Genomic DNA, 16,787 nt, shown 5'->3' with positions numbered 1-16,787 from the left:
AATATTACCTAAAATTAAATGGAGTTATGTGAAATTGTTGCCATTTTTTAAGGAACTGAAGATGGACTATAATATTATATTTTAAAAGCAGTAATCTCTATTTTTATAATCCTAGAATTGAAAAGCATTTCTAAGCATGACATAAAATATAGAATTCAAAAGGACAACCACTTTGATTACATATAATTTTAAAATTTCTATATATAGGGTATACCTCATATACAGTTAAAATACAAATGAGAAACTAAGGAAAATACTTATTATACATTTTAAAGGATCACATTATTATATATGAAAGGTTTTTATAAATCAATTAGAAATGGCAAATACTGCAGTAGAAAATGAAACAGAAAATTGAAAAGAATAAAGAAGTAAAACTGGCTAACAAACATAGGTTATTTTTCACCACATTGGCAGAGGTTAAGGAAGAGTGACAATGCCCAGCATTGGCATAGGAACTTTTTTGCACTGTTTTCGGGCGTGCACATCAGCCCAGCCTTGCTGGAAGGCAGCCTGAAAAAATGCATTTAAAATATGTGTAACCTTTGCTCCCACAGTATTTTTCCAGGAACTGTTCCTAAGGAAATTGTAGTTCAAACTGCAAAAATTAATGAAAAATGCTGTTCACTGAGTACAATTTATAATAGCTAAATATCTGTAATGATTCCATGAGTGGTAGAATGCAAATAGAATAAATGCAAATGATGGTTATCGAGAAAAAATTATAGAAAAGTATACCCCCAACTGTTAATAGTTGTCCCAGGGCCTGACGGTGTGAAAGATGAGGTGGGTTAGTAGATATTAAGTAAAGACTTTTATTCATCTATGTTTTTGTTTTTACTTTGTACTAAACATCATTAGGAAAAATAAATATATTTTGTTCGGTTAAAAAAAAAAATGGTATGTCTACTCAATTTTTGTATTGCCTGATGTGTTTCTAGAAAACAAGTTTAATTTCTAATAGGTTCTTCTAGCATTTTACTCTTTACTATAGTTATGATTTATATTTTAGAAAAAGGTGAAAATATCCAAAAAAATGAAAATCTAAAAGATGGTGACGAAAAGGTTACAGATAATTTGATAGGGAGTATTTGAATTGCACATTCCTTAATATTAACAAATATGTCCCCTTTAAAAACCCTAGGTAATAAAGACATCACGTGGGCAATGTTGGAAGCTGGTGCCGAGACAGATGTTGTCAACTCCGTAGGAAGGACAGCAGCTCAGATGGCAGCCTTTGTGGGTGAGTTATTTGATGGCAGTTTTACATGAGGTTACACCCCAAATTTTCTCCATGGAAAGAATACCACTTTGCTTCTCAAAGAACAAATACTGTCATGTTTATTTTTTAAAAAAATGTTTTTAGCCCACTAGATATTGTCTAACTTAATTAAATACTCATGATACTTTGGAGAAAATGAACAAGCTCTGTTGAATGTCCACTTTGTAAGATACAGAGAATGGTGGAGTTATTTCAGTTGCAGTCGAATGCTTTGAATATTTTATTTCTCTAAAGGAAGTAGTTCAATGTATAAGATCATGAACTGTGAAGTCAACAGTGTTCAGTTTAAATTCTGGCTGTGTTACTCAGTTGCATGTTACTTAATGATTCTGACCTTCAATTTCCTCATTGTAATATGTTTACATGGTTATGGAAAGCATCAAATGAGACAATAGAGCTTTACAAGTAACTGAATAAATGCCATCATTACTGTTGTTAATAATAGTTATAGCAATATGATTCTTTTGTAGGAAGAAGCATTAATAATATATAGCTGCTTCATTATCATCATCAACAACAAATATTTATTGTGTGTGGTCAATATTTCTTGATGTGTTAATCCTGTTACTGGAAATAATGTAGAGGGTTTAGAAGAGAGTGGGAGTGAATATTTGATCATTGGTAGTTTGGCCACACTAAATTGGCAGTTAGGAGAGTCCATTAATAGAAAAGCTATAAACATCTGACATAGGGAGTACAGTAAGTGGCTTTGTGAGGACTAATAATTCATGAAACAAATACGTAATGTTCACAACCTATATACCCTGCATCACTCTAGGTGCTTTGATTACATTGGTGAACAAGACAGAGGCTGTTCATGTGTTCATGGCACTTGAGGCCAATAGTGGTGATGGGCATTGTGAAACAGCATACGCTAAGGGACCACTTAAGAGTTCCATAGAAACACATCAAAAAAAGGGATCTTCTATCCTTATTCTAAGGGGTTTTGAGAGAAATAACATTTAAGGTAAGATAGAATGGAAATTAGTCAGATGTGGGGTATCATATCTGTATATTTTGTTAAATTTTACTGTCAATTTATAAAACTAATAGTAGCTACCATTGATCAGGTTGGACAGTCATGGAGTCACTTTATGATAGCTCCGTGAGAACAAGTATTATTTTAATTCAATTTCAGAAGGATTGGAGAAAGGTATGACCTTGTTGTGCAAGCTTCAGAGAAATACTTATCTTCCCATAGCTATTGATTTTTTTATTGTCATTTTTTCTAAGTCTCCTGGGTTTTATAGCTATTCAGTTTTGTTTTATTTTCTATTTGAATTAGCTTCAGGCTTCAAAGTAACAAGCAATAATAATAATGATAATTGGCATGTATTGTTTTTTTAATGGAAATATTTTCAGCTTTTCACTTTTTATTATGATTTGCTTTTGGTTTTATCATTACATAATTCCACTCTGTCTTAAATTTTAGTTCTAATTTTTCTGATAATATAGCCATTTCTGATTTCTTTTTTGTTTTTAATATTTTGTCAATATCTCTTTGCCCATCCTTTTGTTTTCAATTTTTATTATTTCATAACTAGTATTATACCTATATTATTTATAAACATACTAGAGGCCCGGTGCACGGATTCATGCACCGGTAGGGTCCCTCGGCCTGGCCAGCGGGGATCAGGCTGAAACCAGCTCTCCGACATCCCTTGAGGGGTCCTGGATCGTGAGAGGGCACAGGCCAGGCTGAGGGACCCCACCAGTGCATGAATTGTGCACTGGGCCTCTAGTATGCATATAAGATCTTTGGTTAATCTCTTCCTGACTTCCCCCCTTCCCCCTTCTCTCTAAGATTCATCAGTCTGTTCCATGCTTCCATGCCTGTGGTTTCTACTCCTTCATTGAGCGTCTGCCCCCTGGTGGTCAGTGCGCATCATAGCTACCAATTGGATGGTCAAACAGTCAGCCAGTCACTTAGGCTTTTATATATATAGATAGGTGGATTCCGTTTTATAACTCAAAAGATATTTTCTCTCTTTTAAAAGGTATTCATTTAGCTTATGCATATTTCACTTAAATACTGATAAACTTAATTGTCTCCTCATCTTTTACTCTTTTACCTCAGTTTTTTACTCTACATTTTACATGGTAGTTGTGTGTGTGTTTCTTTGTCAATGTGATTGTCTGGTTATGTTAGAGTACATTTTATTTCTCCTTTTATTGACTTGAATGATCAGGATGGGGGAAAAACTTCTATGCATATATGCATAACCCATCGACACAGACAATAGTTCAGATAAGGTCTGGGGTGTGTGTGTGGGCAGGGTGGGGAGATCAGTGGGACAAAAGAATGGGAAATCTGTAATACTTTCAACAATAAAGATACATAGTTTTTAAAAAAATGTTTCCCATTCCACTAGTGCTTGCTTTCCTATTCACAACACTCCTGATTAAACTCATAGTTCTCATTTATCATCTAAAAATAAGAACAAACTATACTCTGTGTCCCACCCCCAAAGGCCTGTATTTACCCATTTAACCACCCCAATAAGAGGAAAACCTTAAAACTCATTTATTTCTTCACATCCTCTATTCTGGTTTTATAGGCAGCAGGACTTTTCTTTCCTCCGCCATCAGCACCACTAGCTGTGGACTTTGCTGAGAGTGTAACATCTTTAGTACTAACATGTTAGCAGAGTGTACCTCCTTACTTCGCTCAGTAATTCCCATGGTCAGCAGTATAATTCCTCAGTCATCCTCTCCACCCATTCCGATGCTCTCTGTTGCCAAGGCTGCTGTTCTCCACTGTTTCCTCTTTCTTCTTGATCCAGTTAGGTTTTAGTGACAGGCCTTCTCAGATGGTATGTAGGTTGTATTTTGTTTGAAACTCATCATAACCAAAACTATCTTTCTCTGTGGAGAATGTGAGTCATATCTTGGCTAGTTTCATGATTCATGTACCGTTGTTCTTTTCTCACAATCACATGTAGAAGTTACTCCACAGTTTTCTTAATCCTGATTTTGCAAATGAGAATTTGATTTATTTTCCTTTATAAATTATTCATTTCTCAATATGGAAGCTTCTCCCAACTCCCAGCATTTGTTTTGTATGTTAATATTACTGCTTCATTAGTATGCATTCAAAACTCATAAATTAAAAATCAGTAAAACTACTTAATACTTTTGACTATAAAATTTTAGATATAAATTAAGTGAAAATTTATATTTATAATGATAAACTTTTAATATATATATTATTCTTATATAAATTATTAGCAGATGAGTTAAACTTAAATGTCAAAATAATCTCAGCACTACCTGAAATGAAAGAGATTAATCTTGTAAAAAGTAACGTAATATTTGTTCTTTCTCCCAAAGGTGTAATCTTTTCTTTTTTTTTTTAAATATATTTTATTGATTTTTCACAGAGAGGAAGGGAGAGAGAGAGAAAGTTAGAAACATCGATGAGAGAGAAACATCGATCAGCTGCCTCCTGCACATCTCCCACTGGGGATGTGCCCGCAACCCAGGTACATGCCCTTGACCGGAATCGAACCTGGGACCTTTCAGTCCACAGGCCGACGCTCTATCCACTGAGCCAAACCAGTTTCGGCAAAAAAGGTGTAATCTTAAGAAGCCCCCAGTCCTGTGACAGTGTGATTATTATATAGCCAGTATTTTTATATTTTCAACTGCCTACAGGGCTATTTCTGACTAAGCTATTGGGGGACTGATGAGAAGATAAAGTTACATGCTAATTCTTCATTTTCCTCTCATCCCTTTATCTTTAAATCTTCTTATGTCTGTTTTCATATATTTTAGGAGCGGTTTCACAACATTTTTCTTTTAGAACTATTTTTACCACTAGGTATGGCTTAGAAAAGTGGCTTAGAGACCTGTGAGAACCATAATATGGATTCCAGGCTTATGGGAGCAAAAGCTTTTTCTCTAGTTTATTTCATAAAGGCCAGCTTTTCTCCAATTCCAGGAGAGGGGAGGTTAGGTTACTAATATGAATACTAATTATGATAAGAAAAGCTCTATCAATTTAAATTTCTATGTAACGAAAGCCAGATGTGATTAGGGAATAATGACCATCATTTGTGTAAAGGTGGAAGAAGAGACATTTAAATTATAAGCAATCTTTGTAAACTGGGGTAAAAAATTATAAGTTGAACACTGCCCTTTTTGCAATCCTCATAATCTTCATACATAGTAGAGATTCTGTGTCTTTAAAAGGAGATTATTTCTTGACTTCACAAAGCACGCTTTAAATGTTCCCCCAAACCTTTTACCTCTCCTCCTCTTCTCTTCTTTCCTGAAAATTAAAGATGTATGTGCATTTTACCACACAAGAAAACAGAGCAGCATTCATTAATTTAAAAATTGGAAAATGTCTTACTGTGAATAATAAAGTAACAAATTTCCTATTTTTCTGTTAAAAGGTCAACACGATTGTGTAACTGTAATCAACAATTTCTTTCCTCGAGAGAGACTGGATTATTACACTAAACCCCAGGGACTGGATAAAGAGCCAAAACTGCCCCCAAAGTTGGCAGGCCCACTGCACAAAGTTATCACCACAACAAATCTTCATCCTGTCAAGGTAGTGTAGTGTTTATTGTATTTGCTTTTTATTTAAATACAAGAGACCCAGTGCATGGATTTGTACACCGGTTGGGGGTCCCTCAGCCTGGATTGCACCCTCTCGCAATCTGGGACCCCTCGGGGGATGTTGGACTGCCAGTTTTGGCCTGGCTTGACGGATGTAGCAGTGTGGGAAGCAGCAGGCAGCTAGGGAGGAGCCCGAGTAGGGCTCAGTGCTCGGCGCTTGGCACTCCGCGCTCCTAACCACTCGTTGCTTGCTCCTTACCACTTGCTTCTCAGTACTGCCATGGAGGCCGGAAAGGCTCCCACCACTGCAGCTGTGCTTGCCAGCTGTGAGCCCAGCTTCTAGCTGAGTGGTGCTCCTGCTGTGGGAGCAAACTGACCACCAGGGGGCAGCTCCTGTGTTGAGCGTGTGCCCCCTGGTGGTCAGTGTGTGTCATAGCGACTAGTTGTTCCGGTTGTTTCGTTGTAATGGTCACTTAGGCTTTTATATATGTAGATTGCTTCAGAGTCTAAGCTGTTCTTATATCTACCTATATAAAACCCTAATATGCAAATTGACCGAACGGCAGAATGACCAGCAGAACATGACCAGCAGAACGACTGGTTGGCGGGTGGCGGGGCCAGAGAGCAGGTGGTGCCAGGCCAGCCAAGGTGGGTGCCAGCGGACAGAGGGAGGCGACCAGCGGCAGCGGTGGGGCGATCGGGGGGTGGGGCTGGTGAGGAAGCGGCGCCAGGCCACCAGCCAAGGCAGGTGCCAGTGTGGGTCCCCCGATTGCCCTGCTGGTTGCCCCACAGATAAGCCCTGATCGCCGGCCAGGCCTAGGGACCCTACCCTATATATTGGGCATAGTCTCTTAGATTTAAAAATTAAAACCTGGCAAGACTGAAAAAACAGGATGATGCAGCAATGACATGCATGGACTCTGGCTTGCACATTTTGTGGTGAGCCCTGATTCTGACATTTAAAACTGTGTGACAAAGCCAATTACTTCTCTCTGCTTCAGTTTTTGTACCCATAGGATGGGGAAAATGGTACTATTGCCTCAGAAGGATCATGTTATATACTACTTTTTATAATCAGGGCAAAAAAATGTAGATGCCCATACAACAGCAAGATCCCTTTCACCTGTATGAAAAGTATGGTTACTGGTGCATGTAGTGTCCCGGATTGCGAGAGGGATGTCTGACTGCTGGTTTAGGCCTGTAAACCGGCAGTCGGACATCCCCCGAGGAGTCCTGGATTGCGAGAGGATGCAGGCCAGTCTGAGGGACCCCCCACCGCCCCCATGCATGAATTTTGTGCACCAGGCCTCTAGTAGGATCATAATTGTCTTGGGTTGGGTTTTGTAGATGCAGAGCTTGCAATGGGCTCTTGTTCAGTTGATACAGTGAAGGAGTGCTTTCACTTGAAACCTGGAGCAGAGTGAAGACTAGAGAGGAAGAAAAGCTAAGCAAAGAGGTGGATTCAGCTGAAGCCAAGCCTCCGCTTCCCTCTCACAGGGAGCTCTGCACCGTTAATGGCTCTGGAGAGGCAGGGAGCCAGGCTTTCACATCAGTCATTGGCTGAGGCCTATCCCCAGAGGGAAAGGACGGCCTCCCAGATAGTGCCAAGTCAGGTGGCTCCCTTTGGATGAAGGTCCCTGGGGAAGGAGGCAGCTCTGAGCCCAAAGCAGCCAACACTCCCAGCAGCAGGGACCTGGTGCACAGACCTGCAGACAGGATCTGGGCGGGGCACCAACAGCATCCACTATAATAACTGGCCTTCTACGAAATGTTCTGTCTGACATGTAGTCATGAACACATTTTTTAACGCAAGTACCTATTTGATGACTTTACGTAATACAGTTCTTAGATTAAATCACACAGATTTTTAAACTTTGTAGACCAACCCAGAAGTTCAAATGGCTTAACTGGGGAAACTTCAAGAGCTGTTCTGAACTATTTTCACTGCTGTTTTCTTCATATTTTATATACAGCCTTTCTGTTTGTTTGAAAAATAATGTTTAATCAAGCCAAATGAGTATAATTTCTTTAATGAGTCATTACAAAAAACTCCATGTGTGCTACAGTAAGGCTGTCCTTTATCAAATTTCAATGTCTGTTGTAGTCTTCATTCATAACGTATAGATTTGATAGTAATTCAGAGCTGTTTAGTGAGCAACGTTGGGTCAAAAATTGAGGTTTTCCCTTAATACAAGGTGTTGCTATACTGTAGTGAAATAGATTTCCTTACAAGCCTAGTACAAAAGAGGAATCTGTGGAATAAACGGAATACCATTAATATAAGTGGACAATTCTCATAAGCCTTTTTGATGGTGCATACTCATTTGAAGATATAAGTCCCATATTGTATATAATCTTAATACTTTAGTGATGCATCCCTTTACTTATAGACTTTGAAGCTCAAGAAACGAATGAACAAAATATACCTGTTATTTGGCTCTTCACCCCAATTAATTTTCTGAGCCATCAGTAGAGATGATAAAGTAGCAGATCTTTCCTATAAAACTGACAAGTAGAGTCTATGCTGTTTTTATTTTTCAAAACTTAAATGTTTTCTGTAACATTCTGAAAAAAACACTAGAGGCAAACTTGTGATCCCATGTAGGCAAAAAGGAAATTCAGCTGTGAATCACATGTTTGCATTTCTACTGGAGAGTATATGGGCCTTAGAATTTAATCTTTAACAAATATTTAGCCTCTTCTGAATCAGTAGTTCTTATCCACCCAGCACCCAGGTGGCAGCAACTACACCACCATGGCATTCTTTCTATTAGGAGGAGGCAGGCTGGGATGAGAAGTAGGATTTTTCTTGGGGACACAGTATTTCTCAATGTAGAGAATGTGTTGTTTTACAGAGCCTGTTGTCTCCTCAGTAGCCTGAGCATTATTGGACAATTCTGGTTTAGGTTGATTTGAAGAAGTTCCTGCATTTTTATCTTTGTTTCCACCCCCTTGAGATTGCAGTAATTTCAGTTATGCAATAATGGAGCCTGTGGAATAATTTTTGATGTTTACATGGAAACTGGTCTCTCAGGATTAAATGTCCTAAGAATTATGGCACCTCCAATTATTTTGAGTAAATCAGATTAAGAGCATATTTAGATAGGTAATAAATTATAAAAGTATATAAACTGAAATAGCCTACATTATATTTTTTAAAGCATTGGTTTTATAAGAGCTACTATTCTATGATTATAGTACCTTCCTTCAGAGCAGACCTGGCTTTTTATATGGATAAATGCTCTATTCACTTGAAAACCTTTCTTTTACCCACACTTTGGATAATAGCTACCCAGTTGCTTTTGTGGTGGCCCATTTTCATTGTTTTACCCCTTTTCAAACTGGCATTGGTTTTCAAGGGGAGCCTTATAAAAATGTAATTAACAGCCACTCTATAAAGCTAAAGACCTTTAAAAATACGCACAGAAATCCTTAATACGCAATTCATCTTTTTGCTACAATGCACCGGACACAGCTACATTTGCATCGAGGTTAAGTGCCTGCTACAGTAATAAGGATGTTTGTTTTCAACAGGGACTTGGGAATTATGCTGCTGCCCAGAATACAGAGGTTAGAAAGGAGAAAATCAGGTTCACAGGAAAAATGACAGGAGTTGAACAGGGCCTCTACGTTGTTAGAAGGCAGATATGCGCAAATGAGCCCATTTTTAATTGTTAAATGATTTTTAAGCACAGAATTGGTCAAAATGAAAAAAAGAATTCAAAATGCCATTGTTTAAACATATTCTAAAGTAGCCATTCTCTGGGAGATAAGCTATATCTGCTTTTTATACCTGTAAGAATATATTTATTTCTCCATAATAATTAATAATAAGGAGTTCTTTATAATGTATTAACTTATAACATCACAGTGATTAAAGGGAGCGAACTAGTTCAAGTATTATCATTTTGTGTGCAGCTATGTAAATTTTCTGTAAGCTCATGGTAGAGCTGTGGTGATGTAACATTTTTTGTATATATTGCTGTATATTATGAATAAATAAAGCCTAATGTCTTAACAAAAACACACACATTAATCTAGATTCTGTTTGAGGTTTTCTTGAAGATCTTGGTGTAAGATCCTATGCTTTCATTATAAATGCTGTATATAAAAGTATTGAATAAACATCTCCAAATGATTGTAGTTGACTGCAGAAATATAAACAGCTAATTCATGAGTCTTCACTACCACAGTTAATTTTTGATATGTGTTATGGTAGGGAAAGTTGTTAGCAAATTTACCAACAGGGATTCTGATTATACTTATTTCATGAACTCTAATAATTTATTATTGAGTGCTATTTTAAGTAAAATAAAAGATTATATATTAATCTAGTAGTGTAAAAATAATTTTAATTTCACAAGAACGCCTAATCTATATAAAACTTCTGAGTAGGAGACTAGTCCTGTGTTTTACTTAAGTTAACAAATTATCTTTCTTCATGTCTAAAGAAAAGGATCTAATTCATGAAATCTGCTACCTGTTCTTCCCTAACATTTACATTATCTGGGATAGATATTTAGCTGTAACATGTTGGTTAACAAATACTGACTTTCTGCTCAGTGTATGCAATTGTGCCCATGTTACACACATGTTTACATTACTGTTATGCCACTGGATTTTTACAGCTGTTCTCTGCAGACCTACTGCATGTTATCTACCCTATAACAAAGTTGGTAAAAAAAAAAAAAAGAATACTCCTCACTACACTAAGTTTGAGCTTAATTTGGGCATATATGGGAAGTTTGGGACTCATAAAGCATCAGATTTAATTACTCTAATATTCCTCCTTTTAAAGCTATTTTTGCTTTCCTTTTGATCTATTTTTCATTATTATGGATGCTAGAAGATATAGAGAAAATCTCCACAGAGAAATGTAGTTAATCAGAAAATAATACACCTTTCATTTGTACTTATTTCTATAAAAATGTCATTTCCTTAAAATTAGTAAGAGTTAATGAGAGTTGTAATTCTTTTAGCCATGAAATTCTAAAGCTCAATTATGTTAACTAAAAGAAGTGATCACTTGTTGATTTGATTCTATATATAAAGGGTGTGCAAATATACCATTTTTATCTTTAGTAATAAAGTACTTTTAACAGATACTAAAACCATGACTCTGAGTAGCCAGCTAACACCATAGATGGCAGCTCACGTAACTTTGACATAAAGAGTTCAAAAAATTCCAAAAATCAGGGTCCTTCTGTATTAGTTTTTTAACTTTGATCAAGGCCATTTGCATTCTAATTTGAATTAATGTAGTAAGTCTGTGGCTATAAGAAAGACTCCTTGGTAATCTTTGGAAATCAACTAAAAGTGAGTACCTAATTTTTATACAGAAAAGTCTCACTAGAATTTCTTCTAGATCGTGATGCTTATAAATGAGAATCCTCTGCTGGCAGAAGAAGCAGCTCTGAACAAGTGCCACAAGGTGATGGATTTGATTTGTGAGAAATGTATGAAGCAAAGTGACATGAATGAAGTATTGGCTATGAAAATGCATTACATCAGCTGCATCTTTCAGAAATGCATTAACTTCTTAAAAGATGGAGAGAATAAATTGGATACTCTGATCAAAAGGTACTGTTTTTATCATGCCACGTATAAAATACAGAATGTTTCATTATATGAAGACTCGTTATAGATTTAAAGTTTAAGTATTTTAGTAGCAGTTTGTTACCGTTGGGATCACCTTCAGTCTGCAAGAAACAGGGACAATTTTATACTTAGACTGTAGACTGATCATTCTGTTCTGTGCTCTCTACAGGGCTTTGTTATCCCCCATTACAAGCGAGGAATCTGAGGTTTGGAGAGGTGAAATAGCACGCATAGGTCAGACAGCTAGAAAGTAGCCCAAGTGCAAGTGTGAGGACAGGTGTGCTGTGCCACAGGTGGTGCCCTGGATTCATCACGGCACTGTGTGTCTCCGTGACTGTACCTGGGACAGCTGTGTGTTACCTTTGTTCTCTAACCACCAGGATCAAGTTCTAGTTTTCCTGAGAAAAAGTGAACTCAGTCGGAAGGGTGTGACTTGCTGAGAGTTTTCATTCTTTGTACAAATAACTGACATGGTAATAAGTAACTAGCGAGTCTGATAGCAGTGTTCCTTGTGCTTTATGGCAGGGGTCACTTGCATAAATAGAGCTGACGAGGCCTCTACTGACCCGGCGGCAGAACAGCAATTTGAATCTAGTCTGACCATGATTTGAATAGACAATGACAATCTTAAATAGCCAAGAAGAAACTACTAAAAGTTCATGGGTTCAGCTGGGAGGAAATGCTGAGTGATCCAACTCCAATTACTGTTTGAAAACTATCTTTCAGCTTATTAAAAGGCCGACCTTCGGATGGCTTTCCGATATATCAAGAAAAGATCATTAGAGAAAGTATCAGAAAATTTCCTTACTGTGAAGCTACACTCCTCCAGCAGCTGGTGCGAAGCATCGCTCCCGTTGAAATTGTAAGGCTCTTATCACTAAGTTCGCTCCAGCAGGAAGACCTAACCAGTATATTTTGTACAATTAGAAGCAGGTTCTTTTTAGTATTAATTAATTATTTAATAAGAGGGATTGTTATTTTAGAAAATTTTCAGGAACAAATGTGGAGATAGGTTTTCCAGTTAACCCTGTTTGTTTATCCATTTCCCTCCTCTGATCCTTTTCTTCCATTTATATCTTGTGGTTTAATAAACAGTAATTCCCTCTGTTGGAGTCTAGATGGTTATAGTGACCTGCATTTTAAATACCTCTGTGAACCTGGAAAGGTGGGTACACATCCTCTATGTCATACAGATACACACATGTTCATGGTAATTTTTGAAAAACTAGGACAAGGTCCTCATTAGATGAAAGTAGGAATTGATTGTCCAGGTTGATGGTTTTGGACAGGTTGATGGTTTTGGACAGGTTGATGGTTTTGGGTGGAGAGGTGAAGGGATGAGCCGTGGCTCATTGTATGTCCTAATAAACTATCTCACAGTATGTTCCAAATTCTTATAGTCGACCTTACTGCCTCTGACTTTACAAATTTTCCATTTTTAAAAAAAGAAATCTATTTATACTTTGCAGCTATGGGAAGTAAATTTTAACTTTATCTGCTCTTTAAAGGACTTACTACCCTTTTGTCCTATATTTATTTAAGCAGTGTTTCATAGGACACTTCCTGCCTTCACTGTTTTGAATAGGTATCTGTTCACCTTTTCTATACAAGTCATGCTTTTATACATTTCAGTCAAATCCTTTATCAGCCTTTGTCTATTAGGCAAGAAATTGATCCTGACACTCGTCCCATCCATGGCTTCCTCCCTTCCAGTGGCAATGTTGCTCCTTCTCTGCATCCGTAGGGTGCTGTATCTTTTTCAGTGTGAAACATAACATCAGGACTAGAAATGGGTTCCAGGTGCTCCTTTTACAGTAAGACTTCACCTATTCAGAACCACAAAATAGAAAGACCTGCACAGACAAGATGATCTCATGAATCTCATGCGTTGATTAATGCATGAGAGCTCACCATGATTTCCCATGGAGATGCTTTATCTGTTTAATATACTTGACTATTTAATGCTTAAGCTTTTGGGAGATTAAAGTTAGCTAGTTATGAGGGTGGTTTATTAATCATGAGTGTGTTTGACTGTACATATTAAAACTCCAGCTAACCATGAATTAAGTAAATAAGGACTTATTTATTTATTTACTTAGAAGCCCCAAAGTAGGCAGACCAGATCTGGACCAGTGGCTCAAAAATAAGTAGATTGGGAACCCAAACATTTTCCCACGCAATATTCTTTAGCTGTATAGATTTTCATACTCATGCTCATGGCCTCATGGTTGCAAGGCTTCTGATGCTCTTTCCCGAGCTCACATTTCTATCCCAGGCAGAAAAGAAGGAATGGGGTATATGGCTGGGAAGCAGGCTGTCCCAGAACCCCGCTGCCTGTGCTGCATGACCACTCTTAGCTGCTCAGGAGTCTGGGAGAAGAAGTATTTTTGGCTGGTCTAAATACTGCTGCTGCAAACAAAATTATGCTTCTATTAGCAAGAAAGTTGGGGGGATGACTAGCAGATAAACAACTAGAAATGGCTGCTATGGGGTATTTCCAGCACTAACAAGTGGTAGTTGACATTCTGCCTTCAAGGATGAAAACAGAAAAACTAAAAATAGCAGTTCAGAGTACTTTAAAAAAAAGTCAAAGCAGGTCAGTGTAGGGGTCAACAATGCATCTTAGCCCTGTATTTATAGAATATTGTAGTTAGAGTTTATGGAGTACACTGATTATTTATCCTAGTGATCTGAGCCATCGATAAAAGGTTTATTCATAAAGTAGGATTTAGTGCATTTTAGAAAAATTTCTCTTCAAATTTTTTTGTTCTTTAAGAGTTATATATTCTGCTCTCTGAAAAAGTACTTATCTGGAATGCCTGTGGTTGTGAGTGTCCCAGATAGCCACTGTTTACTTCCTGATGGGTTTTGTGATATTGCAAGTTTATAAGCGTTGAAGTGCTAACCTCCCTCAAAGCATGGTGGTTCTTTAGCTGGCTCCCTTGGGGGTCACCTCTGGCCCCTTCTCACAGTGCTCACCAGGGCCCTGCTGCAGAGGTTTTGATTCCCTCTGCCTAGTGTGGAGTTCTGGCTCTGTCACAAAGTTCAGCAGGAAGTGTGAGAAATGTTGTTCCAGCCTTGTAACAGATTATACTGTTAAAACTATTTGCTTTATCAATTCATAGATTATGTCTTAACTTCTGGAAGGCTGGCCAAGGTCTCTGATTTTATAAGATACTCTGGATATAGTAACCTATTTGTTTTTAGTCTGACTGTCTTCCGTGGGTAGAGCTTTGATACCTAAACAGATTCTTATTTAACAAGTAGATGACAAGATTTTATATAGCAAGAAAGAGTTCTTGTCATCCAGTAGTGACAAAGATTCCATGTGGTTACTCAGCTATGTCATCAATTTTTTTCTGAAGCAATAATTCAGATTAACAGCCACTCTTCTAGCAAACTATCCTTTAGTTTTATCTTTGGTTACATCTGAGACTGTTACTGTGTTCTGATTCCCACTAAAGTTCAGTTTTGGGGGGAAATTTTGAACATGTCTTAGTTACTTTGTGAAATAATATTTGAACATTAAAATGTAATTGTTATAGATCTGTTAAATATATCATATTCTGTTCATTTGTGGACCAGATTATTGTCTAATTCAGTACTCTACTTTTGAGGCAATAAAATTACATGGACTAATAAGTATTTAGTGTAACATTAAGTACCAGTAATTCTCAAACTTTCAGTGTATTTCAGAATTATCTGTAATAAAGCAAGTACGTGGACCACCACATCTTTAGAGATTCTAATTTAGAAGGTATGGGATGACGGATTGATTTGAATTTTAAGCAAGTTCTCTAATGCACACCATCATTTGAGCACAACTTCTATAGACCTTTATTCCTGGTAAAATATATTAACTTAAATATCTAGTATCTGAGGTTTCATTTCACCCATTTTTTCTTGCCATTACACTATCTTCATTCCTACAGAGAATTCTTAGCACTTTAATATAAAAGGAAACCCAGTCATTATGTTTTCAGAAGGAGCATAACAATTTCAAAATGAGTGCTACTTTAAAATACTTCTTAAATCTTTTGAATATTTCGTTTGACTATCTTGAGTATACAGAACAGTGTAAAACAATGTTCTAAGAAAATCCCACTGAGTTCATTGTCCTGTATCTGAAATCTTTGTGGGCTTATTGGGTAATCCTAATTGAAAAAACGTTTATTCTAGAAGAGGACCAACTTTTTCTTGTGAATATTTGGAGTCATGATTTACCTCCCATATACTTTATGTAGAAAATGGTATAATCAAAAGGGTGTTTGTCATCTTGTCTTGATGAAGTCAATGTAGTCGCTAACCTTAATGACTTTGTCTTTTGTGTGTCTGCTTTTAGATAACATTGTTCATGAAGTTTCATCTCAGTAGTCTATCCATGGTCGTTTTAGAGAGTTGTTTTCTCTTCTTTATACCCATTCTAGGGTTCTGATCCCACTGCATTCTCTGTACTTACTCAAGCCATCACTGGTCAGGTGGGTTTTGTGGATGTTGAGTTTTGTACCACCTGTGGAGAAAAGGGAGCGAGTAAAAGATGCTCAGTATGCAAAATGGTAAGAATGAAGTTCTTTGAAATTCATTGACAACTGGTTTAGATTTCATTCAAGTTGATAATTGATTTTTAATATTCTGAAAATATAGTGATAGATATTAATTTTCTAATAAGTTCTAATACATTAGCTGTAAAATATTGCATCTAATACTGAAAAGTAATTTGGAAGAGAGCTAAGGATAAGTGTAGTTCTGTGCTCTATCTTCTGCCAAATGCCCAGACTGCCCCAACTTCTGTGCTGACTACCCCAAAGAAGAAAGGATATGAATAAATGAATGGATATGAGCAAATAAGAGAAAGGCCATACATAGGGGACCGAGGCTGTGCAGAGAACCTAGAATAAGACAATTCATTCATAAGTGTACAATCTTAAATATTCTGATACTGACTTGAACTATTTATTATCTCTTCATCAACTCTTCTTTATAAAACTATAACTTCCTTGTGATGGTTACCAATCTTTAAGCTTTCTGGACTATACTACCTACTTCTGAAAAAATTGTAAAGATAATTTTTTACAGTAATATCTGCTTGTGTTTTTCTTACATTCAGATATTGCGCACATGCATGTGTCTGTACATTCACTTTACCCTGTAGAGAATGTTAATTTCTTATTGTTTTAAGGTTGACATTCTTCAGCACATTCTTCTGTAACCCATTACATTCTGTTGTAAAATACTTCTCCAGCCTCATCTCCTGTAATTTCCTACTTCTCTGAGTCTCAGTTTCCTTGTGTGTGAAATGGGCTAGAGTTGTGAGAATTAAATGAGACCGTCTATATAGGCT

The 16,787-nt window shown here is 37.0% G+C and overlaps 1 protein-coding gene across 12 annotated transcripts in view; it reads left to right on the top strand.

The window, feature by feature from the left end:
• The window catches only part of ANKMY2 (ankyrin repeat and MYND domain containing 2), a 33,749-nt gene that overhangs the window by 13,056 nt on the left and 3,906 nt on the right, over positions 1–16,787 (top strand). For 10 of the 12 annotated variants that reach the window (XM_081101931.1, XM_081101930.1, XM_081101933.1 and 7 more), the window contains 5 exons: positions 1,145–1,243; positions 5,680–5,840; positions 11,214–11,428; positions 12,173–12,308; positions 15,874–16,002. In XM_081101931.1, the coding sequence (XP_080958057.1) occupies positions 1,145–1,243; positions 5,680–5,840; positions 11,214–11,428; positions 12,173–12,308; positions 15,874–16,002 (740 nt within the window). The remainder of the gene's footprint in view (positions 1–1,144; positions 1,244–5,679; positions 5,841–11,213; positions 11,429–12,172; positions 12,309–15,873; positions 16,003–16,787) is intronic. The other 2 variants (XM_081101928.1, XM_081101927.1) reach the window with 1 other exon arrangement.

The sequence above is a fragment of the Myotis nattereri genome (assembly GCF_964212035.1).
Source record: "Myotis nattereri genome assembly, chromosome: 11".
Lineage (NCBI taxonomy): Eukaryota > Metazoa > Chordata > Mammalia > Chiroptera > Vespertilionidae > Myotis > Myotis nattereri.
The sequence above is the reverse complement of the archived record's forward strand: the minus strand, read 5'-3'. Positions and strand labels throughout refer to the sequence as shown.